Below are 26,954 nucleotides of genomic sequence, written 5' to 3'. Positions count from 1 at the left end.
AAAAAAGCAGTGTAGTCCATGGTAGTGTTTTGATTTTTCAGATCTATTCAAGAACACAGTGGCAGAGGTAACATACTGTTCTTGAACCTTGAGGTGTGGGTTTTTCCTGCTCCTTTACCTTTGCCTGATGGCAACATTAAGAAGAGGGCATGGCCCAGATGGTGGAGATCCTTAAGGATAGATGTCACCTACCTTATTATTGATGTTCTCAATGGAGGGTAGAGCAGAACCATGATGGACCTGGCTAATTGACTACTCACTGTACCCTCGTTTCTCTGTACATTAGAATTTTTGTACTAGGCTGTGGTACAACCAGTTACAATACTTCACACTGTACATCTTAAATTTGTCAGAGTATTTAATGGTACACTGAATCTCCTTAAACTTCTAGGAAAGTAAAGATGTAGGCATGTCTTCCTCATGAATTCTATGTGTTAGGACCAGAATAGATCTTCCAAGATGTTGACACTTGGAAACTTGAAGCTGCTTACCCAATCGACCACAGGCTCTTCAGTGAGGATTGGTGCACAATTGCTTGCCCTCCCCTTCTTAAGTTCCACATCCAGTCCTTTGGTATTGTTGACAATGAAGGCAAGGTTGTTGATATGATAACACTCAACCACAGCATGGAATTAGGATCAGGTTTAACTTTATCACAGAATAATTAGCTGGAAGAATTTAACTTGTTAAAGGTGGGCATCATAGCAATGCTGATGCTATCAAATATTGGTAATGGTAATAGCTTGGCATTTGTATGGTTAATATTTCACTAGCTGTTTATAATCTCATGCCTGAATTTTATCTGGATTTTGCTGTACGCTTAATTGTTTAAGAAATAGATGTTTAGTATGTTGCACTGAAGGACATGTTTAAGACATGGAGCCGACATCTTTTGTATTTCCAACTCCCGTTTCATTTTTTCCTGGACATCCATCAACCATAGTTTTATTACGACTTCTTGATATCATACTCAATTGAATGCTGCATAGACACCATGGGCAGTCTCCTCTGAAGATTATCTCTTTGATCCACACTTGCTCCAACACCACGATGTAGCTCGGAACTGAATGTTTCTCAAGAAACTCACACTATTCATTGGTGAGCAGGGTGCTGCTAATTTGGGTGTTGCTTGGTAGTGCTGTTGACCGCAGTTTCCATCACTTTATTGATGACTGAGTATAACCTGATTAGGGACTAATTAGCCAGATTAGATTTCAAATATTTTTTGAGGATGAGCACATCCAGGCAATTTTCCACATATTCAGATAGATAACAGTAGCATAGCCGAACCTATGTCAGCTTTGGTTGACACAGCTTGTTCTGGAGCACAACTTTTCTTAATCAATGTCGGGCTGTTGGTTAGTCCCGTGGTCTTTGCTGTCATTTCACCTGGAGTGAATCGAATAGACTGGCTTCTGATCACAGAAGTCTTAAGAGGAAGCCAAGATGTGTCATCTATGCTTGAACATTCTTCTCCCATTTGCTATTTCAGATTCAGATTTACTTAGCACACGGACATCAAAATATGCAGTGAACTGTGTCCTTTGCATCAACAATGATCTGTTGGGGGCAGTCCACAAGTGTAGCCACATGCTGTTACTTCTAGATGTGGCAGAGTTTCATAGCTTTAATCTGATTGATTGGTTGTCGGATTGCTAACCTCTGGTTTGCTGTTTAGCACAACTGTCCCTTCACAAGGTGGACATCTAACTTTTAGCTACATTTAGTGGTACTCCCAATAGCAGGAAATCTAGAATAGTATAGTCAAGCAGGGGGAAGCTGGTTTTATAAAAGAGACATCTTGTGTGTCAAATTAATTTGGTTTTGAGATTGTAACAATAATGGGGAACTAGCAAATGGATTTCCAAAAAAAAAACACTTGATAAGGTGCCATGTAAAAGATAAAAGTTTCCGCACAAGGTAAGAGCTCCTCACATCAGTGCAATGGATGGAGAATTAGTTACATAACAGAAACCAAACCTCAGAAATGCATCATTGGCAAGTCATACCTAATGGAGTGCCATGGGGATTAGTGCAGGGGCTTCAACCAATTTTAATCTATACAACTGATTTAGACGATGGGATTGAATATTGCCAGGTTTACTGATTGAACAAAGGTATATAGTAAAACAAATTGTGAAGATAGCAAGACGAGCCTTCAAGAAATATTAAAGATTTAGCAAAGGGGCAAGACATTTGTCAGATGAAGTATAATGTGAGGAAGTGTGGAATATGCCCACGGAAGGACATGAAAGAGAAGTAGAAGATTGTTGAAGTGCGGAGGGATGATGGAATGCTATAGACGGATCTGTAAGCCCTCAAATGTGGATCACAGAACATTAATCTGCAGATAGAGCAAGTTGTTTGGAAGACAAATGGAATGTTGTTCTTTACTGCATTGGGAAAAGGGGTAGAATATTAAGTGGAAGAGATCTCATTGCAACTGTGTGAGTGTTGAAGAGCCCATAGCTGGAGTCTTGTGTATCATTTAATTTTTGTTTAGGGAGGGAGAGTCCTGCAATGAAAACTTTATATTTATATTTATAAAGTTTGATTTCTGGAATGAAGGAGTTAACATATGAGGATAGGTAGAGAAGTTTCACTTATGCTCATTTGATTTTTTTTAATGAAAGGTGACTTTAGTGAAACATGAAATTTTTAGGGAACTTGACTTGATTAATTCCAAGCACATGTTTTCCCCTTGTAGGAAGACTAGAACTCATTTCAGAATAAGGACTACTCCACTTAATTCAGAAAGTAATTCATAAGTTTCTTATCCTTGGTGGATTGTGAATCTTTAGAATGCTACATATTGAAAATTCAGATAGACAGAACTTCGGAACCTAAGGGAATAGGGGTCAATGGGAACCAGCTTTATTAACAAGAAAGTGGAGTTCAAGCTAAGATTTGAAAGGCCACTTGCCTTATTGAATGACAGAGGCTCAGGAAGGTAGAAGGCCCTCGCCAGCTCTTGCTTTTTAATGCATTTGCATCTGAAGAGGCACGAGAACTTTGAGTGATGTCACCAGCTGAGTAACTTGCATCTATCATGAATGAACCCTCTTTTATCTCCTTCAAAGATTTCTATAATATTTGGTTCACTGGAGTAAATAGAAGCTGATTTAGAGAGACTTCAAGAAAGACTAAGATAGATCTAAATTATTTAAATTTAGACACAATAATTGTGTTAAATTGGTGAGCTGCAGTTACAAATAATATGATGCCATAGCAATAGCTGAATAGTTTCCTTCTGGGCTGTTACAGACCTATGCTTCCAATTATGTAAATATCTGACTGAATTCAGTTATTGACATATCATCAAGTATCTTTTCAAAAAAAAAAATCTTGATTTAGGTAAATTGCTTCTCCAGGGTGTGAAAATTAAGAACCATTTTTTGGCCATAAAAAAACATATTGATCAGTTAATGGACTTTAGGTGTTCAACTCTTGGATGACATAGGACAATCGTACAATTTCTGGTGTCTGGACTTCCCAGCAGAATTTCCCTGTAATGCAAGCAGATAGCTCTATTGCCATGGAAATGTCCACTTTATGTTAATGTTAGTGTTGTATTTCTGATTACCTCTTGGTATCTGGTGCCATTTTTCTTATTGAAGAACTATAAAACAGCTTCATATTGCTAGATTTTGTGAGGTGTCAATACAATGTTTACTTGGACAATTTTTCCCTCTGTTGTATTGGAGTGCAAGACATTGCTTATTTCACTTACTTCATGTTTCGAGTCTGGGCCCGAAACAGATGTGTCTTTAATCAGTGTGAAGAGAAACTTATTTACTTATGTACAATGGCAAAGGAAAGCTATGTAATTTGACAGAAGTTAGTCAAGAAACTTTTTTCCCATTTTTTGAAGAATTTTTTAGTCAATGATTCTTGAGATATGTGCTTTTGACCCCAACACCCTCTATTCCACTACGTGCTTTTCAGTCTGCCACACTACAGTAAAGCTTGGGAATTGCAATGAGCAACACTGTGGGAGATCAAAATGTATTAGGAAAAATCTTTAATCATACGTACACTTGGGTCATTATATTTATGACCGAACTGAATAATTGTCATGGACTAATGTTTATATTTTAATTTTGACAGATGCATAAATAAACTACATGTTTAAATCAGAAGGAATGATTATTAAAGCAAATGAATGAGTATTGATAATGTAAATCCACAATTGATATCCTTTCTGCAGCAGGAGGAAAGATGCTGAAGAGAATGATAGGAAAGACGAAGGTTCCTGCTATTTCTGATGGTGATTCATATCTGTGCCTTTTGTATACAGATTAATGTTTGTTTTATGACTGGAACCCCACTAGAGATAGTCTCCCTCCTATTCTTGTGGTGGGCTACACAGCAGCAAGTAATAAGTTTATTCATTTGAACCCTGGGAAAGATTTTCAAGGAACTAATTTACCATTGTGAAGGAATGTTGCAAAGAAAATATAGGCATGATTGTGATAGAATAAGGTACAATTTTACAGTGGCATATAGCTAACACAGAGCAGTAGTGATGGAAAAGGTAATTTGTGGGAGTGCAAGGAAAGGGTGCGTGAAAGGCCTTGAGAAAATATACACAATACTGATCAAGTCTCATTTTAGTACTGGTGAGGGAATTCAATTTATGTTGATACCGATGAAAATCTAGATAGCATTCATGCATCCTATCATCCATAACCCTGCCTATTCAATATGCCAAGGTATCTGTTTACCATCTGTGGCTCATTCCCTTGTTCAGTTAATTATCCAGAATCTCTATCCTTTTGGTTTCATCAGGCCTTCAGACATCTCTCAGCTCCATAACGTCACTACCCTTTTCATTGTGACCATGGTTGCCATTCTTTTAAGTTTCTACCAGCTCATGAGAACTTCCCAGGAAAGGAGAATGCTTTGGTAATATTGGATAAAGAGAAGCAACTTAAAAAGCTAGTTGTCATGAGTAGAGAAGTGGGAAAGTAATACATTGCGGCTTTCTGGAGAAAGTAAGGGTGGAAATTGCACAGACTATATTTTGGGAGAGAGAGAACATTATTTAGTTCTTCTTGAACTTTCAGCAAGAATTGACTGATCAAACTTTCCTCACCATTCTCCCACCCTACCCCTATAACCTTTACAGATTAAAAGTTGATCTGAGTTGGCTTTGAAAATATCTGAAGATTTAACCTCCACAGATTTTGGAAGCAAGGAATTCCAAAGGCTCTCAACTGTTTAAAAGTATAATTTTTTTCTCAATTTTTTATAGACAATAGACAATAGGTGCAGAAGTAGACCATTCGGTCCTTCAAGCCTGCACCACCATTTTGAGATCATGGCTGATCAATTACTATCAATACCCAGTTCCAGCCTTGTCCCCATATCCCTTGATTCCCCTATCCGTAAGATACCTATCTAGCTCCTTCTTGAACGCATCCAGAGAATTGGCCTCCACTACCTTCCGAGGCAGTGCATTCCAGACCCCCACAACTCTCTGGGAGAAGAAGTTTTTCCTTAACTCTGTCCTAAATGACCTACCCATTATTCTCAAACCATGCCCTCTGGTACTGGACTCTCCCAGCATCTGGAACATATTTCCTGCCTCTATCTTGTCCAATCCCTTAATAATCTTATATGTTTCAGTCAGATCCCCACTCAATCTCCTTAATTCCAGCGTGTACAAGCCCAGTCTCTCTAACCTTTCTGCGTAAGACAGTCCAGACATCCCAGGAATTAACCTCGTGAATCTACGCTGCACTTCCTCTACAGCCAGGATGTCCTTCCTTAAACCTGGAGACCAAAACTGTACACAATACTCCAGGTGTGGTCTCACCAGGGCTCTGTGCAAATGCAAGAGGATTTCCTTGCTTTTGTACTCAATTGCCTTTGTAATAAAGGCCAACATTCCATTAGCCTTCTTCACTGCCTGCTGCACTTGCTCATTCACCTTCAGTGACTGATGAACAAGGACTCCGAGATCTCTTGGTATTTCTCCCTTACCCAACTCTACACTGTTCAGATAATAATCTGCCTTCCTGTTCTTACTCCCAAAGTTGATAACCTCACACTTATTCACATTAAATACCATCTGCCAAGTATCTGCCCACTCACCCAGCCTATCCAAGTCACCCTGAATTCTCCTAACATCCTCATCACATGTCACACTGCCACCCAGCTTAGTATCATCAGCAAATTTGCTGATGTTATTTTTTATGCCTTCATCCAAATCATTAACGTAAATTGTAAACAGCTGTGGTCCCAATACCGAACCCTGTGGCACCCCACTAGTCACCACCTGCCATTCCGAGAAACACCCATTCACTGGTACCCTTTGCTTTCTATCTGCCAACCAGTTTTCTATCCATGTCAATGCCTTCCCCCCGATGCCCTGAGCTTTGATGTTACCCACCAATCTTCTATGTGGGACCTTGTCAAATGCCTTCTGAAAATCGAGGTACACTACATCCACTGGATCTCCCCCGTCTAACTTCCTGGTTACATCCTCGAAAAACTCCAACAGATTAGTCAAGCATGATTTACCCTTGGTAAATCCATGCTGGCTCAGCCCAATCCTATCACTGCTATCTAGATATGCCACTATTTCATCCTTAATAATGGACGCTAGCATCTTCCCCACCACCGATGTCAGGCTGACAGGTCGATGGTTCTCTGTTTTCTCCCTCCCTCCTTTTTTAAAAAGTGGGATAACATTAGCCATTCTCTAATCCTCAGGAACTGATCCTGAATCTAAGGAACATTGGAAAATGATGACCAATGCATCCGCAATTTCCAGGGCCACCTCCTTTAGTACCCTAGGGTGCAGACCAACTGGACCTGGGGATTTGTCAGCCTTCAGTCCCATCAGTCTACTCATCACCATTTCCTTCCGAATGTCAATCTGTTTCATTTCCTCTGTTACCCTATGTCCTTGGCCCATCCATACATCTGGGAGATTGCTTGTGTCTTCCTTAGTGAAAACAGATCTAAAGTACTCATTAAATTCTTCTGCCATTTCTCTGTTTCCCATAATAATTTCACCCAATTCATTCTTCAAGGGCCCAACATTGTTCTTAACTATCTTCTTTCTCTTCACATACCTAAAAAAGCTTTTGCTATCTTTCTTTATATTCCTGGCTAGCTTGCGTTCGTACCTCATTTATTCTCCCTGTATTGTCTTTTTTGTTAAGTTCTGTTGTTCCTTAAAAACTCCCCAATCATCTGTCCTCCCACTCACCTTAGCTCTATCATATTTCCTTTTTTTTAATGCTATGCAATCTCTGACTTCCTTTGTCAACCACTGTGGCCCCTTTCCCCCCTTTTCTTAGGTATGTGCCAAAGTATTCTGAATCTATGTATTCTGGTGCTATCCCAGCATTTACCCTGATAAAATTCTCAGGGTAACTCCATTGAATTCAGATTCAACCTTTCCCCATTAGACTTCCGTTCCATACTTAGAACATCTTAGTGAATCTTAGTGTTTCTGTCCTTAAATATAGGGACCAAAATTGTTTGCTCTAGATGTGCTCTCACTCGTGCCCAGTAGTAAGACTTCACTACTTTGATACACTGACTTTCTTAAAATAAAAGCCAACATTCCATTTGTCTTCCCATTTCTGTATGAACTGCATGAACTTTTGTGTCCTGTGCCCCCCATATCTCATAATCTGCAGCTTTATCCACTTAAATAATAATTTGTTTTATCATCCTTCCTTGCAAACAACTTCACGTTTCCCTCTTCATACTCCATTTTCCAACCTTATGCCTAATCATTTAATCTATCATCTCTCTGAAAACAGCTTGTATTTTCCTCATCGCATGCTTCCCCTCCTCTTTTGTACCACCTACAAGTATGGTTAAAGTGTGTTTGCTTCCTTCCTCTAAGTCATTAGTGGACAATTTATTAGGTGACCACTGAAAGTACATCCGTGGACTTCTGCTGCTGTAGCAGATCCATTGAAAGGTTCATTGTGTCTTGCATTTAGAGATACTCTTCTGCTGAGCAATCTTGGGCATGTGGTTATTTGAGTCACTGTTGCTTTCTTGTCAGCTTCAACCTGTTTGGCCATTATCCTTTGACCTCTCCCGTTTACAAAGTGGTTTCGCCCACAAAATTATCACTCACTGACGTTTCAAGTTTTTCGGATAACTCTCTGTAAACTCTCAAGACTGGTATGTGTGAAAATCCCAGATGATCAGCAGTTTCTGAAAAACTCAAACCACCCCATCTGACACCAACAATCATTCCACGGTCTAAGCCACTTGGATCATATTTCTTATCCATTCCGACATTTGGTTTGAGCAATAACAACTGAACATCTTGACCATGTCTGCATCCTTTTAGGCATTGAGTTGTTGCCACGTGATTGCCTGATTAGATTTTTTGCATTAACAATTGTGCACTGTACATAATAAAGTGACAACTGAAAGTACACTGTAAACAACAGTTCAAAGTTCAAAGTCAATTTATTATCAAAGTACATCACAAACAACCCTGAATCATTTCTTGTGGGCAAACTCAATAAATCTAATAACCAAATTAGAGTCAATGAAAGACTGTGCCAACAGGGCAGACAACCAGTGTTCAAAAGACAACAAACTGTGAAAATACAAAAAGAAAGAAAGACAATGAATGAATGAATAAATAAATATTATCAAGAAAATGTGATGAAGAGTCCTTGAAAGTGAGTTAATAGGTTGTGGGAACAGTTCCGTGACACCCCTCTGGTTATAGAATGCCAACCTGAAAATGATGCTCTTCTGCCCAAGCATGACTTCTTATATCCATGTAAAAATATTACCTCCAACACCGAGATCTTCTATTTTATATAGTAACTTGTTGTGTGGCACCTTGTCAAATGCCTCTTGAAAATTCAAATAAATTCATAGGTTCACCACTATACGTTCTGCCTCAGAGAACATTTGCCAGCTTGATTAAGTAACCACTAGCCAAATGTTTTGTTGCCTCCTGCTGAATACTTATTATCTTTCCAGCTATCAGCTTATAGTTACTTCAGTTTTGCCGTCCACCCTTTTGAAAAGACATGTTACATTTGTTGTTTTCCAATATTTTAGTACTTTCCAAGAATCTAAGGAAATTTGGAAGATACAAGCTTTGCAGTCAGTATCACTGTATCCATTTCATTCAGGATTCTCAGATGCATCAGGACCTGGAATTTATCAGCATTTTGCCCTGTTAATTTTACTAGCGATGCTGATAGCATTTAAGTCCTCCAAAGTTATTTCATATTAACGGCATATTCATTGTTCTACTTCTGTAGGACTGTTGCAAAATATCTGTTTTGCACCTCAGTATTTCCTTGTTCCCCACAGCTATTTTCCTCGACTATACTTCAAGGGATCCATGTTGCCCTCTCTTCCTTATTGTATACTTAATGAAACTGGAGAAGGAAAACTCTGCTTTTAAACGCGCTGCCTTGCGGCCATTCCCACCCATGGGAAAGGCTTCGGGAGTAAACCCCAAGGAAGAAATCCGGAGCCGGGGTCCCTAAGGCAGTTTGATGTTGTTTACAACTTCACTCTGGCAACCTCTGCAATGACACTGGTGCCAAGCTGTATCGGCATTTGCCCTTCCCTTGGACTACATCAGTGACGTGAAGAGCAGGAACCCGTTGCATGGACAACAGCTGGTTCTTCAAATCTTCCCACCCAGGCTTGAGCCCTGGAGAGGACACAATCCACCACAGGCGTAAACCCATAATCCCCGGAATTGATAGCTGCCTACTTACTAATACTTACTGAAATTATTATTGTTGGATTTTATTTTACCTACCCTCATAGTTTCTTTTTTCCCTTTTTTCAATCTTCCTTTGCCAGATTCTGGATTTATACCCATCTCACACTTTTGCCACCTCTTTAACTTTTGGTATCTTTTTCATCTGAATGGCCTTCCTAACTTCATTGATGAACCATGGTTAGCTTTTTCTCCTTAGAATCATTTCTCCTTTTTGGAATGTATTTTACTGTGGAAAGTAGAAGGAGAGGTGATGTTAACTAACTGGTACAATTTGAAAGCTGGAAAGTGTGGTGTTCTGATAATTGGTGAGAAAAAGTTGATTTAAAGATTTACGTTTATGGATTATTTGAGGCTGTAGGAAAAATTTAAAAAGCTTTGCTTTAAAATAATGTAGAAGGAATTCTTGGTGTTATCCTTACAGTAGCCAAGCATGAGATCAAGGAAATTATTCAACTCTTTATAAAACCAGCCAGATCTTGTAACAGGATATTACTCGATGAAGTATGTCAAAGATTCAAAGAGACTGCAGAATGGATTTATATGTAGATCTGATACTAGAGATATGATTTCAGTCATGTTGAAGAACTCGAGAAGCTGGGGTTGTTCTCCACAATGACGGTCAAGAGAAGCCTTAATAGATGCCTCAAAGGTCATGTTTGTAATTGATGGAGTAAATCAAATGTTGATGTGTTTGTGATCTCTACAGGCCGGATAAATCATACTTCATCTATTTCTTCTTGGGAAGCTTCACTAGTATATTGGAGGAGGGGGCAATGGAACTAATGCAGTTTAGTGAGGAGGGTTGGGGAGATGGTTGAGTACAGAGATATGCCAGGCAAAAGACAAAAAATGGTGCAAAAAAGTTTGGGAGAGGTAATTAACTTTAGAACAAGGAAAAGAGATTTTCTGGACAGAGCCAAGTTAAGAAAGAACACAATAAAGTGCAAGATATATTTAGGATGAATGTATGGAATGTATGTAAACAAAAAAAATTGTATTAAACATGAAGCATATTAGGCAAGAAGTGTATTAAATGAAGTTGACCAGGTTAAGATACAAGTGACCTGGGACCTTAATATTGTGGCATTAAAAACAATGTTAAACAAAGGGAGGGAACAAGTTATAAATATTTCTGAACTAATGATCTTCATGAAGAAAGGCAAGTGGCAGTATTGCTAAAAGAGAACATTATAGTGTGTGTGAGAAAGAGAGAGAGAGAGAAAATGAGAGTGAGAATGTGAATGTCCCGGGGTGTACGGGGGTAGCATCTCCTTGTTTAGACTTAAGAAAGAAAGCAGGTGGGATTACACTGTGGGAACTACTGTGTAGGCTCAGACTGGAGGAAAAGATATTGGTTAACAAACTTGCAGGGAAGTTGAAGAGATTTAAAGCTAAACATAGTATAATCTTGGAAATCATTTATCATTGTCACAGTTACCAAGATACATTGAAAGGCTTGTCTTATATATTGTTCTCACAGATCAAATCATTGCACTGTTCAATGAGGTAGAACAAGGTGAAACAATAGCAACATGCAGAATAAAGTGTAACAGAACAGAGAAAGTGTATTGCAGATAAAACAATAAAGTACGAAATCATAATGAGGTTGATTGGTCGGGTACATTTTATCATAGTAGGGACCATGTAGTAGACTTAACAATGGGGTAGGAGCTGTCCTTGAGCCTGGTAGTTTCGTATATTCTACTCAATGAAAGAGATGAGAAGAGAGATTAAGTCTTCAACAATCCAAATATAGAACATAGAACATTCGGCCCACAATGTTGTACTGACCCTCAAACCCTGCCTCACATATAACCCCCCACCTTAAATTCCTCCATTTACTTGTCTAGTAGTCTCTTAAACTTCACTAGTGTGTCTGCCTCCACCATTGACCCAGGCAGTGCATTCTACGCACCAACCACTCTCTGAGTGAAAAACCTTCCTCTAATATCTCCCTTGAACTTCCCTCCCCTTAACTTAAAGCCATGTCCTCTTGTACTGAGCAGTGGTGCCCTGGGGAAGAGGCGCTGGCTGTCCACTCTGTCTATTCCTCTTAATATCTTGTACACCTCTATCATGTCTCCTCTCATCCTCCTTCTATCCAAAGAGTAAAGCCCTAGCTCACTAAATCTCTGATCATAATGCATACTCTCTAAACCAGGCAGCATCCTGGTAAATCTCCTCTGTACCCTTTCCAATGCTTCCACATCCTTCCTATAGTGAGGCGACCAGAACTGGACACAGTACTCCAAGTGTGGCCTAACTAGAGTTTTATAGAGCTGCATCATTACATTGTGTCTCTTAAACTCTATCCCTCGACTTATGAAAGCTAACACCCCATAAGTTTTCTTAACTACCCTATCTACCTGTGAGGCAACTTTCAGGGATCTGTGGACATGTACCCCCAGATCCCTCTGCTCCTCCACACTACCAAGTATCCTGCCATTTACTTTGTACTCTGCCTTGGAATTTGTCCTTCCAAAGTGTACCACCTCACACTTCTCCGGGTTGAACTCCATCTGTCACTGCTCAGCCCACTTCTGCATCCTATCTATGTCTCTCTGCAATTTTTGACAATCCTCTACACTATCTACAACACCTCCAATCTTTGTGTCATCTGCAAACTTGCCAACCCACCCTTCTACCCCCATATCCAGGTCATTAATAAATAATCACAAAAAGTAGAGGTCCCAGAACAGATCCTTGTGGGACACCACGAGTCACAACCCTCCAATCTGAATATACTCCCTCCACCACAACCTTCTGCCTTCTGCAGGCAAGCCAATTCTGAATCCACCTGGCCAAACTTCCCTGGATCCCATGCCTTCTGACTTTCTGAATAAGCCTACCGTGTGGAACCTTGTCAAATGCCTTACTAAAATCCATGTAGATCACATCCACTGCACTACCCTCATCTATATGCCTGGTCACCTCCTCAAACAACTCTATCAGGCTTGTTAGGCACAATCTGACCTTCACAAAGCCATGCTGACGGTCCCTGATCAGACCATGATTGTCTAAATGCCCATAGATCCTATCTCTAAGACTTTTCCAACAGCTTTCCCACCACAGACGTAAGGCTTACAGGTCTATAATTACCCGGACTATCCCTACTACCTTTTTTGAACAAGGGGACAACATTCACCTCCCTCCAATCCTCAGGTACCATTCCTGTGGACAAGGAGCACATAAAGATACTAGCCAGAGGCTCAGCAATCACTTCCCTCGCCTCAAGGAGCAGCCTGGGGAATATTCTGTCAGGCCCCGTGGACTTATCCGTCCTAATGTATTTTAACAACTCCAACACCTCCTCTCCCTTAATATCAACATGCTCCAGAACATCAACCTCACTCATATTGTCCTCACCATCATCAAGTTCTCTCTCATTGGTGAAATACTGAAGAGAATTATTCATTGAGGACCTCGCTCACTTCCACAGCCTCCAGGTACATTTTCCCACCTTTATCTCTAATCGGTCCTACCTTTATTCCTGTCATCCTTTTGTTCTTCACAAAATTGAAGAATGCCTTGGGGTTTTCCTTTACCCTACTCGCCAAGGCCTTCTCATGACCCCTTCTTGCTCTTCTCAGCCCCTTCTTAAGCTCCTTTCTTGCTACCCTATATTTCTCAGTAGACACATCTGATCCTTGCTTCCTAAACCTCATGTATGCTGTCTTCTTCCACCTGACTAGATTTTCCACTTTATTTGTCACCCATGGTTCCTTCACCCTGCCATTCTTTATCTTCCTCACCAGGACAAATTTATTCCTAACATCATGCAAGATATTCCTAAACATTGACCACATGTCCATTGTACATTTCCCTGCAAAAACATCATCCCAATTCACACCCGCAAGTTCTAGCCTTATAGCCTCATAATTTGCCCTTCCCCAATTAAAAATTTTCCTGTCTTCTCTGATTCTATGCTTTTCCATGATAATGCTAAAGGCCAGGGAGCGGTGATCACTGTCCCCCAGATGCTCACCCACTGACAGATCTGTGACCTGACCCGGTTCATTACCTAATACTAGATCTAGTATGGCATTCCCCCTAGTTGTCCTGTCAACATACTGTGACAGGAATCTATCCTGGACACACTTAACAAACTCTGCCCCATCTAAACCCTTGGAACTAATCAAATGCCAATCAATATTAGGGAAGTTAAAGTCACCCATGATAACAAACCTGTTATTTTTGCACCTTTCCAAAATCTCCCTCCCAATCTGCTCTTCGGTATCTCTGCTACTACCAGGGGGCCTATAGGATACCCCCAGTAGAGTAACTGCTCCCTTCCTGTTCCTGACTTCCACCCGTACTGACTCAAAAGAGGATCCTGCTACATTACCCACTCTTTCTGCAGCTGTAATTGTATCCCTGACCAGTAATGCCACCCCCTTCCTCCCCTCCCCCCGCCTCTCTATCCCTTTTAAAGCACTGAAATCCAGGAATATTGAGAATCCATTCCTGCCCTGGTGCCAAACAAGTCTCCGTAATGGTCACTACATCATAATTCCATGTATGTATCCAAGCTCTCAGTTCATCACCTTTGTTCCTGATGCTTCTTGCATTGAAGTACACACACTTTAGCCCTTCTACCTTACTACCTTTATACCCTTTATTCTGCTGCTCTTTCCTCATAGCCTCTCTATATGTTAGATCTGGCTTTACTCCATGCACTTCTTACACTGCTCTATCGCTCTGGGTCCCATCCCCCTTGCAAATAAGTTTAAACCCTCCCGAACCATGCTAGCAAACCTACCAGCAAGGGTATTGCTCCCCCTCGAGTTCAGGTGCAACCCATCCAATCTGCACAGGTCCCACCTTCCCCAGAAAAGATCCCAATGCTCCAAAAATCTAAAACCCTGCCCCCTGCACCAACTCCTCAGCTGCGCATTCAACTGCCATCTCCTCCAATTCTTACCATCACTATCACGTAGCACTGGCAGCAATCCTGAGAATGCCACCCTTGAGGTCCTGTTCTTCAGCCTTCTCCTAGTTCCCAAAACTCACACTTCAGGACCTCATCCCTCTTCCTGCCTATGTTGTTGGTCCCAACATGTATCACGGCTTCTGGTTGCTTTCCCTCGCGTACCAGGATGTCATGCACCCGGTCAGAGACATCCTGGACCTTGGTACCTGGGAGGCAACAAACCACGTGGGTTTCCTTCTCACGTCCACAAAATCTCCTGTCTTCTCCCCTCACTATAGAGTCTCCAATGACGACAGCTCTCCTCTTCTCCGTCCCATCCTTCTGCAGACTCAGTGCCAGAGGCCCTACCACCATGGCTCACACCTGGTCGGTCATCCTCACCAACAGCATCCAGGATGTAAACTTATTATTCAGGGGAATGGCTACAGGGGTGCTCTGCACTACCTGTCTACTCTCCTTCGCTTTCCCCCCTCGGACTGTCACCCAATGACCTGCTTCTGGCAGCTTAGGTGTGACTACCTCCCTGTAGCTGTCATCTATGACTGCCTCATTCTCCCTTATGAATCGAAGGTCATCCAGTTGCTGTTCCAGATTCCTCACACGGTCTTCCAGATCGTCCAGCCGCAAGCACTTCTGGCAGATGTGACTCTGCGGGAGAGGGGAGTTCCCCCAAGACTGCCACATCACACAGGAGAGGCACATCACCGTCTCAGGACGCATTGTAAAGACTAACTGGGAGCAAGCTCGTCCTCCGCCTCTTCTCGTTGAAGCCTCTCAAGTCAAAGCCTCAAATCTTCACTGGCCCACTCACTCACTGGCCGCTTTCCACATATCAACTGAATTAATACAGGCATAATGGCAAATGGAGGGAAGAATTTCTTAACTGTGTTCAAGAGAAGCTTCTTGATTGCTATGCTGCTGGTCCAACAGAAAGGCGTGGGTCTGTGATATGAGTAAGACCAAATGGGCAAGTTTCACTGAGGAACTTAAATGAAAAAGTGATCACAATATTATCAGGGTTTAGAGTTTCAATGGAATGATAGCAACTCTGGCCCAAGTGAATGTCAAGTGAAGTGAAGTCAAAGTGTGAATTTTGGTTCTGGTATAGTACATTCCCAGTAGGGGGAACATTAGAGAAAATAAAACCAAACTTCCTTGAAGACCACAAAGGTAGAGATCAAAATAAAGAAGGAAGACAGAGCACATTTTCTGTGTTTCTATATGACAGACTTAACTCAAGTGAAGAACAGACTGATATGAGAAAATGAAGTGGAAAAGCATGAGAATAGGTTTGCAGCAAACTTAAAAGAGAATCATGGAATATCCTATCAACATGAGACGAGAAGTTTTGCAAGAAAAGTGGGACAGTTTTCTGACTAGGAAGTCTACTCATGGAGTCAGAGAATGTGGGTGAATAATAGATGTTCTGGATGGGCTGCAGTTGATAAAGTGCAAGCACTATAAAGACTAGCTTTACTTAAAGAAGTTAAATTGCCCAGACTAAAAGGTAACTGAGTGAAATAATATTGGAAACTATCAAGGCTTTGGCCATAATTTTCCAAACATTGATAGATTCAGGGATGGTACTTAAAAATTATAAATGTTACAGTACATATTCATTCAATAAACGTTTTAGTGTTAAGTCCATTGCTTTAGTCTTGGTGGTAGTTAAAGTTCTAGGAGCAACAATATAAGCAACCCTTTGGAAAAGTGTAGATGGATTAGCGAAAGCCACATGGATTTGTTAAGGCAATTTTTAGCTTGATAGGGATTTTAGTGGAATATCAGAGAGGACCAGTGTAGGAAATGTGATTGAACTGGTATTATAAAGATATTCAAGTGGCATTTGACAAAGTGCCACATCATGGCACTTCATAAATCTTGAAAGGCATTGTGTAAAGGGTTTTATGTCCACATTGGTATAATATCGACAAGATAACAGGAAATGTAGAGATAAAAGCAAAAGGTTGTTATTTTGAACAGCATGCAAGGGAGCAGTAGAGTTTCACAGGGCTTGACTCCAGGATCACTGCTTTTCCTGATATTAACTGCAGCTAGAATACTCTGTTTAGTTCCAGGCAACATGCTTTTGGAAAAATCAGAAAAAGTTTGAAGAATGGACAAAATAGATTTACCAAAATTAATTCAGGTACTAGAGACTTTAGTTATATGGAAGGAGGTAAGAAGTTGGAGTTCTTCTAAGTGGACTGGAATGGAAGACATTACTTGTGATCTGAGAAGGGTATTTAAGGTTATGAAAGGCACAGGCACTATAGGTAAAGTGAAACTCAAAGTTCAAACTTCAAAATAGATTTATTATCCAAGTACATGTATGTTTCTAAATACTACTATTGCGATTCATATTCTTGAAGCATTCATAGAAACTGCACACAATAGAGACGAACAAATGACCAATTTGCAAAAGACAACAAACTGTACAAACACAAAAATAATAATAGTAAAAAATAATTAAGAAATAAACACTGAGGGCATGAATTGTAGAGTCCTTTAAAATGAATCCATAGGTTGTGAAATTAGATCAGTGTTGTGTTGAGTGAAGTAACCCCTCTAATGCAAGAACCTAATGGTTGAGGGGTAAGAACTGTTTCTGAACCTGGTAGTGTGGGACTTGAGACTGCTGTACCTTCTTCCTAATGCTAGCAGCGAGAAGAGATCACGACCTGGATGGTGGAGGTCCTTGATGATGAATGCTGCTTTCCTGCAATGGTGCTTCTTGTAAATGCGCTTAATAATGTGGAGGCATTTACCTGATATGGACTGGGTTGTATCCACTACTTCTTGTAGTTTTTTATGTTCAAGGACCTTGGTGTTCCTATACCAGGCTGTATATTCTCAATACACCCTTCAGTGCACATCTATAGAAGATTGTCAAAGCTTTAGATGACATCCAATCTGTGTAAACCTCTAAGTAGAGGTGCTCCATTTGCACAAGGAGGTATTGAGGCTTAGGTTTTAGAGATTATTGATTAGTTTTGAGGGAATGATAGTGCAGCATGCAGATCTGTAATCAACAAAGAGCATCCTGAAGTAAGTATCTTTGCTGTTCGGATGTTCCATTTTCAAAACTGTTCTTCTTGGAGAGGGAAAAAAATGGAGGACCAGAGAATGAGACTGTCTGATTTTGTAGAGGTGATTGGCAGAGAAATAAAAATGACATGAGGGAGTCAGTTTGTATACAGTGAACAGCAAGGATCCAGGCCCTGCTGCCTGGGTAATAGTTGGGATAGATTCAATCGTGTTTGGAAAAGGCTTGAGGAAAATGCAGGAGGTGATCTCGTGTTATGGCAGTTCAAATGGAGATTCAGTTTTATGAAATTCACAATTCACTGGAAAAGAATCTAGGATATGGAATAAAAATACATTCTTATGAAATTTATGTGAAAATAAGGTAACTAAGTAAACATACAATTTTTCTCAACTGGCATTTCTTGATTTATGCATGGGTGATGCAGTTTACATTACAGAAAATCATGATACGTATAGTTTTTTTAGAAACACAACACTTCATAAGCCGGAGTTCCCTATAGTGAGATTGCACTTGCATGGAGCCAGCGCAGATTCAATGGGACAAATTGACCCCTTAGATGCACTAACCACTCGGTGACTCTGTGATGGAAAGGAAGTGCTAAACATGATTATCAAAGGAATTGGAAAAGTCAAGATTTTTTTTCACAAGCTAAGCTTGTGTGATCAGAAGCAACATCTGACTAAATTAGCTTTTTAGTAACAATCAAAGATTGTAACCATTAAGTCAATTTGCCTGATGTACTGACCAGTTAACTTAAAGGGAAATGAATTACAGATGCTGAGGAAAGAACAAGTGAATGAAATCAGTTGCGTCACGCTACCATAGAATATGCAAGGTGATAAGGAGTCAAGTAGGCTCCTTGTGTCCTATAACATTCTATGTTTCCATAACTTTGGAACTTCTGTCTTTGGTAGTCAGTGTTGCTCACATTCAAGATCTCCAGTTCCCTGTTGTGTGAACCAAGTGCTAAGCAGTGCCTCTCAATGCTTTGTAGCTAAAAAGTTTGCTCCACAACTCCCTACAATCGGTAGAATGGTGACTCCATGCTCATTTTATAAAATAGTGTGCATCAACATTTTCAGCCCATTGCACTTCGATGACACATCAAATACTATAATATTTTGACCTCCATGTCTTTACCACTCATGTTTTTAAAATCAAGTGGTAAGTCAGATCACTGACACGCAGTCTGAAAACTAATTAAATACTTGTGTTTAACATAATATATCACTTGTTGGAAAGGTATGCAGCTTAATTTGTTTTAGGAGATTAATACATGTGTAGTACATAGAATAATATTTCTATCATTAGTAATCCACATTTATTAAGAGTCGCTGTAAGCAATGCTATCCTAGATTTACTAGGGTTATTAACTATATTCTTGAAACATTTCTTCATAGCTTGGCACCTTCAGGTCTCACGATGGGGAGTATTTTGTTGAACCCCTTGTTCTACCTGATGGGGAAGAATATGATGAAGAGCACAGTAAGCCTCATATTGTGTATAAACAAGATGCACTGAAGACTAAAGCAGCAAGGGAAATCACTGATATTTGTGGCAACTCAGGTATGTTTCGAGTCTTTATTATGAATTATGAAGGTAGGATAAATGGTGTATTAAACAAGAAGAGAGAGAACAAGGAAAGTAAAGCAATTAAGTCTGTATTATTATTGGAAAGCAATTAGAAATTAGAAATGTAACAAAGATACAGTATATTAAGATTCTGATTTTCTTAGAATGAAAATTACAGTCACAAATTATGTTAAATAAGTTTTGTATCTGGAAGTCAGAGTTGGCACTTAAGAACAATTGAGTAATAAATAATTGCAAATTTCAAAGAGTTTGTTTGTTTTCATTACTGCAATGTTCAAATGCTGCTCCAATTTTTGAACGCAGATTTGATGTTTATAAACTTTTATTTTTTTAAATTTGGTGGGAAAGAAAAATTATTTCCTATGTTAAATCATAAAGTTAATATTTTGTGAAAATATACAGAACTATTTGAATTATTTAATGTTGCTTTTGTTTTTTTCTATAATACTTGGTTAATGTATATAGTTTGAATTAGATGCAATATTTTAAATTAAATGGTTTTATTTTATTGCAAAAGAGTTATAATAGCATAAGATAAAAAGTTTGTGTGTGAAAGGTGATAACTTGATTAATATTTGAGTGACTTAAAGCATGAACTTAAGAACAAATATATTTATAAAAATTAACATTATTGATTTGAAACTTTTTTCAAACTTACTGGAAAAGTTGGTGAAGCACAGTGCAATTTATTGTAGATGCTCCATACTTTTTATTATCTTTGGTGAGTGCAAAATATGCTTGCATTGATGTATGTATTTGGAAACCTGTAGAATGGTACGATTTTGTAGGGCTATTATGTTGAGTTGAATTCGTATGTTTTACAATAATTATGATGTAATTTGTGACGTTGTTAGCACAACATCAGTTTTGTCAAAGAGCAGACATCAATAGAGGCATGGAAGTTGTGGGAAGCTTATTATTATTCTTCTCAGAGGGAGGATCAATAACTTTTGGACCATGACCAACATCTATTAAAGTGTCATTCTACTCCCATGATGAAATGCTAGCATTGTGAGCAGATTTCAAGCAATGGAGTGTGTGAGAGTTCTCAAAATTTGAGCAGTGTAATTATTGCTTGTAAATTAATTAGAAGAAATAATTAAAGGTCCATGTAGAAACTTGTTAACAATAATATTATCAACTTTTTTTTGTTAATGGAGTAAATAAAAATCAAGCAGAAATGCAGAGCTGTAGACTAATAAACAACAAACGAAAGGTTGGTTTACCTCAGGGAGAGAATCTCAAAACTAGTGCTATGGGCATGATTTATAGAGTAGTGGAGTTACAGGGCATAGTAACGGGCCCTTCGTTCTGCTATGTTTCTGCCAGCCATTGTGCCTGTCCATACTAATCCTACTTGCCTGCATTAACTCACTATCCCTCTAGATCCTGCACAATCAAGTGTCTGTCCACATGCTTTTAAAAAGTGATTACAGTTCCTGCCTCCCCCTCTCCCCAGCTCAATCTAGATACCAACCAAACCATGTAAAAAATAAATCACCCTTTGGATCTGCTTTAAATTTCCACTTTCTCACTTTACAGCTATGCCCTCTAGTTTTCGACACCCATACTGTGGACCATTATGCCACCAATTTTAATAGCATCTGCAAACTTACTAATGTCACCAATATTCTCATACAAATCATTAATATATTTATTGAATTTCTAGAATAGCAATTTTTGCATATTGATCTAAGTGAAGTTATGTGGGGAAATTCTAAATAAAAACATTTCTTGTCACCTTTTGTTCATGACCACACATAACTTGTTCAATCAGCTTTATACGTCGCAAGATCTTTGTAGTATAAGGAACCTTTAGCTGTAAGAAATTATTAATCTACCTAAAAACAGAAATACTCATAAAAAACATCATGAATACCACTTCATCTATGATTGAACTAAATGCAATATAGCAAAGTCCTATTGCTTGTATTGCAAGGTAAACCAGTAGGTTTGCTAACTAATCAATGCATTATTCATCAAAAGGTATTTTCAAGAAAGATTTTTATGAAAGAAGTTTATTGTTTAAAATTTCACTATGAATGCCATCATAAAATGTAATTTTTACTTAATAATTATTGGGCAGATATAAGATTATGGAGGAATATAAGTACGTGTGTGTGTGTGTGTATATATATACACTGTAGATAGACAGATATATTTCAAGTATCTTTCAATTTGTCTAATCACAATCACTGGTCAAATTTTACTATGACTAGGGTTTTTTCTGCACTCCTCTACAGAAATCTAATCAAAGAGGTTCAGATTTGGAGTTATGGGTAATGCAGGCACTAATCTAAGAGTAGATAACACACACAAGAGTTTTGGAAATGATTTCATGATTTCAAGGACATTTTTGAAGAGCTCTTCAAAAATTCAATTCAGTTATAAGCCAATTCAATGGCTAGATTTTCCCTTGTGTCCTGATAACTAAAGTGTAATTTAGAACTTGGAGCATTACTTAACCTGGATACTATAGAACATCAACATGATTACCTCTGATATGTGCTGGACTGATCTGGCAATGTAGCTCAGTGCTTTACTAATATTGTTTTGAATTCCACAGAATATCAAACTACATTCCACTCCCTGTTTTCTAATGATTCTTTATCCCTCCATAGAGTTCTGCCTAGGATGGTTATTATTTCTTTTTCATGTGATAATCTTTCATGCTGCCTTTAGACTTTGAAAGACTAGGTGCAAAATCACAGGGTAACTGACATGCACCTTGGCTATGTTTAACAATAGAATTTTTTCTCAATTACATCTTCTTCCATTCTCTATTTTCTAGAATACGTTCATAAATTTCACCATAAGTTTTGTTGCCAGCAAAAAGAAAAAAAAGAGAAAAATACATTATTATTAAAAGCTATATTTGTATTTATCCAAGTTTAGTGCCATTTTGAAAATCAACTTTTGGTGCCGACCTTTCCTGAATAAAGATAACAATCAACCTTGTACAAATTTAAACCTTAATTTAATAAGAAATGCTGGCATAGCCTGCATCATAGTATATATTAAACCTGAGTCTGCCAAAGACTTCAAATGATTTAGTAATGGTGTATCATATGAAGGGGATCCTAGCACCTTTCTCAGAGAATATGCTCAAGAGTAATGACACGGTTTACTTGATGCCAGTCTTCTGACTGTCTCCTTCAATTCAGATCACTAGTTTCATTTTTCATTTTCAATAGACTTATCAATAGCTTTTCGGAATGTATCACTCTTGTATCGCATTCCATTGATTTGTTAATATCTGTAATATTACTTTTGTTTATTCCAAATATATCAGTTAGGATATTTGGGAAAAGAGAATTTTTCCAGCCTTCCCCCCCCCCCCCATGACATGAGTGGAAGATGAGCACAGAACATTGGAAAACCAGTGTAAATTACAGTTTATATTGTATCTTCTGCTTTACTGCTGAAATTCTGATTTTTGATTTGATTTATTGACCATGCTTAGTATTTATTTCATTTCATCAATTAAACTTTACTATCTAATCAATGACAAATATCTAAACTTTACAGTCTGAAGTATGTTGTTTATGTGTTTTGATGCATCTCTACTTAGCAAGCAGTGTATTCTATATTGACGACAATATCTATATCACATTTTTACCTTTGACTATGAATAGTAAATATAATCTACCACTGGAAAAAGCGTATTCAACTAGAACACACTGATGGCTAGCTGATATTTGAGCAGAGAACCAACAGATAGTTGTAGAACATGTGACAGAGATGTACGATCTCTGCATCCACATACTGTACCACAACTGGACGTTAAATGGATGCAGGCTTGGCTCCTTGTCTTTCCTTGGACTCACCATTGAGTTTGTTGGCATTTTGGAAGTTGAGGAACCAGATTCAGGCAAATTTTTAATTAGCTTTTGCTGACGCACATTAATATAGTATGTTTAGGTGGGTTTTTGGATTTTGACTATCTCATTGCAGAAATAAGTTTCATTGGAAACAAAAACTGGCATTAAGATTTTTTGTGAGTTATTGTGAAATTGAATAATTCGAAAATGGAATTCTAAATTTTCAGTCATTTTCAGTAAAACGTTTAATTCTCATTATATTATTATTTTCTTTGTCATCGGAATTAATCAAGAATTACCAAGTTAACATTTAAGAATATAAGAACATATAATAATATCCTATCCATTTGCTTCGATATTCGACAGATTTGTTCATTGATTTGAAAATGACATTGAGCAGTAATTCCACATTGCCTATGGGGATGGTGAAGGGGGTGGGGAGAAGCACTTTATAAATTAGGTGCATTTTTGGGTACAGTTTCTATTGTAATCATTGATTGCATTCGAGCAAAGACTCTTCCATAAATGTTGCTTTATTAAAACATGATTTGACATAATGCAGGTGAATAGTCTTTGGCCCCTCTCACTAAATGCTGAGAATTTGCATATAGTTGTTCCCAGAATGGATGTATTTATGCAGCTGTGAATCTGTGTTTCCTTAGCTGTAGAGGATAAAGGAAGCACTATTTACTTTCCAGGGATCAATACAAAAAGAACACAGTCTTTCCAGTTCCTGGCAGGATTTTATTATAATAGTCTTTCATTGGGGTGCTGCATCTTCCTATTCCAGAAGGTTGTGCTTTCTGACTTCCAATGAGCAACAACAAACTGCAGGGGGTGTTTTTTTTTATTCAATCACTATTATCAATATTGATTGTCCAGTCTCAATATTCCTAAGAAGGTAGAAAGCAGTTGTTTCTACTGACAAGTAAGAGCTATTTTGGGGGGATGGGGCTCATCAGTATTGGAAGGCAGCCCGCCTAGGAGAAGGGAAACTCTGATTTTAAACCTCCGCTGCCCTGCAGCCATACCCAGCCATGGGAAAGGCTTCTGGAATATACCCTGAGTGAGAAATCTGGAGCTGGGGTCCCTAAGGCAGTTTGATGTTATTTACAACTTCATTCTGGCAACCTCTGCGACGACACTGGTGCCAAGCTGTATCGGCGTTTGCCCTACACCAGTAATGTGGAGAGGGGGAACCCGCTGCATGGACAACAGCTGCTTCTTCAAATCTTCCCGCCCAGACTTGTGCCCTGGAGAGGACACGTCCACCAGAGGCACAAGCCCATGATCCCCTCAGATCAACGGCAGCCGACTACTATTACAAATGTTATTGAGGTGAGTTGATAGCGAACGTGTTTGTTGTGGGTTGGAAGTCTGAAGATCAGGAAAAAGCTGGAAGTACCATTCCATTATTGATTCAATTAGTTGTTCTGCAATCTTGTAGTTTTATGAGAAACATTAATCCGAAAATTAAGACGTCAGCCTACAATACAGCACTGTCTGCCCTCCTTATCCGCGGATCAACCACCCGTGGATCGGGAAAACCCAGAACTTGAGCATTGTTCACCTCGCATGTCGTTCGTTCGCTGCTTGTGTTGTGAGTGAGAGGAAGGAGTTTAAGGCTAGTAAGGGATGGCTGGCTAGCTATGTAAAGCACTACAGCCTCAAGAACTTAATGGTCACGGGAGAATTGGGATCGGCTGATGCCAAGGTGGCATCAGCGTTCCCAGAAGAGCTACGATGGTTGTGTCTGTACTGAACATGTACAGACTTTTTTTTCTTATCATTATTCCCTGAACAATACAGTATAACAACTATTTACATAGCATTTACATTGTATTAGGTATTATAGGTAATCTAGAGATGACTTAATGTATACAGGAGGATGTGCGTAGTTTACATGCAAATACTACGCCATTTTATATAAGGGACTTGAGCATCCACATTTTTTGGTAGCTGCAGTGGGTCCCAGAACCAATCCCCTGTGGTTAAGGAGGGCCAACTGTATTACAGTGAAGAGAAAGGAATTAATGCACTTTATTCATAATGTATTGAACATCTTTTCAGCCAGCAATCTATGACGTTTAGGATTTTAATTTATATCATGATCAGAATGTCAAAATGTACAAAACCATCTGTATAATACCATTTTATACCCTTTAAAACTCTTTGGTGAATTTTATCATTAGATACACATGCTTCCTTGAGAATGGGACTTCCCAGCTGTATGGGCTTTATGGGAAAACTCTCAAAGTTGTTCAGTGTACAATAACTGCTTAATGATTGACAAGTCGATTGGTCACTCTGTGCACCAAACCTGTTCTTCTTGAGTCTTGTCTCCTTTTTAAAAAATTTGCTCTTTTCTAGTCCAGTGCCAACCCTTGAAAGGGAAACAATAATGGTGACAGAGAATGAGGTGTATATTTTATGTTAGGAAATTGCTGCTTTGATTACTTATCCACAGGGTGTCCCAGTGGAAGTGTTACATATGGTACCATGGAGGCTTATGTTTGGACACCTGTTCTTTCTTATCTACATAACTGGCTTGTGTGTAGAGAACAATGGTAAACTTGTTAAATGATCAATCAAAGTTAAACAGAGAAAGCAAAGGGATGGAAGATGTTTTTTGTGGAATATTTTAGCTATGCAATTCTCACAAGAATAGACTATTGCAATTTGGGTGCAAAAATTAGTCTGTGAGGTAAAAATTGGAAGTATTGAGAAGTAAAACATTATTGTTTGAAACATCCATAGGAGTGATATGGTATTTGCCTTTTTTGATTGCTCTGCTTTTTGCTTTATCTCTCAATAATTTGTTAACTACTCAGGATTTGGATTTTAGTCAGAATCCAGCTTCAACACAGCAGTGGGGGAGGGGTTGCCATTATAAAATTGGTGAGCATGGACTAACAGGTTTCTGCAGATTTAACTGCTGGGCTCCTTCCTACAAGCAGTCTGATTCACATGCTGGAATAATTTTCATCTGGGACGCTCACATCAGGTCAAAACCCAAAGCGTAAGGTGAATAGAAGCACTGTCAGCCATCTTCTGTCCTATCTGCTGTTCACACACTGGCCTCATTAGAGACCATGGAACCCACATCACTGGAGTAGCGAGACTCATCATCTTTCGTCCTAAGAGACTTTCAATTTATCTTGATTTCTTTCACTTTACCAATGTTTCACGGTCAATTTGGGATCCATAAAAAGAAGGCAATCTAAACTGTTGACTCATGCAGTTTGGAAATATTTATTCTCATTGATTTAGGGTTCTGTAAGCTTTACTTTTCATTCAGAGAATAATTTGTACTCCAAGTACTCCTGGTATTTTAAACCTATTTCATAACATCATTTTTTCATTTAGTTCTGAAGAGAACACATCCTAATGCATTCCAGCCTAATGTATGTGCAAGAAATTTAACCGCCTCAGGAATAATTTGGACACGTGTATATATATAATTTATCTTTCTTAAAGTGTGCATTTTAATTAAAATTCTTACAGTGTTTACCTTTCCTAATATTTCAGAATTGTCCCACAACATTCAATGCCTATAATTTCCCAATGGACATTTATTTATTTAACAAATGTTCTTGGTGATATTTGGTCCAGATTCAAGACTGTTTATTGCCATTCTTTAGTACACGTGTGTAAAGGAGAATAAAATGATTGTTACTCTGGATCTGATACAGCATAAAAAAAACAATAAAAAAACACAATAAATAGACAGGTACTCATATAAAACACTATGTACAATTCCTGTTCATGTTCAGGAAATGTTTCATACCTATTACTTCAGGTGAGGTAATTGTCATTTGAAAG

At 38.8% G+C, this 26,954-nt stretch overlaps 1 protein-coding gene across 2 annotated transcripts in view; it reads left to right on the top strand.

Moving 5' to 3' along the window:
- LOC132377844 (A disintegrin and metalloproteinase with thrombospondin motifs 9-like) overlaps nucleotides 1–26,954 on the top strand; it is a 249,369-nt gene that overhangs the window by 5,939 nt on the left and 216,476 nt on the right. For both annotated transcript variants that reach the window (XM_059944273.1, XM_059944271.1), the window contains exon 3: nucleotides 19,119–19,284. In XM_059944273.1, the coding sequence (XP_059800256.1) occupies nucleotides 19,119–19,284 (166 nt within the window). The remainder of the gene's footprint in view (nucleotides 1–19,118; nucleotides 19,285–26,954) is intronic.

Source organism: Hypanus sabinus, chromosome 19 (genome assembly GCF_030144855.1).
Source record: "Hypanus sabinus isolate sHypSab1 chromosome 19, sHypSab1.hap1, whole genome shotgun sequence".
Classification (NCBI taxonomy): Eukaryota; Metazoa; Chordata; class Chondrichthyes; order Myliobatiformes; family Dasyatidae; genus Hypanus; species Hypanus sabinus.
Note: the sequence above shows the minus strand (reverse complement) of the source record. Positions and strands in the feature narration are given on the sequence as shown.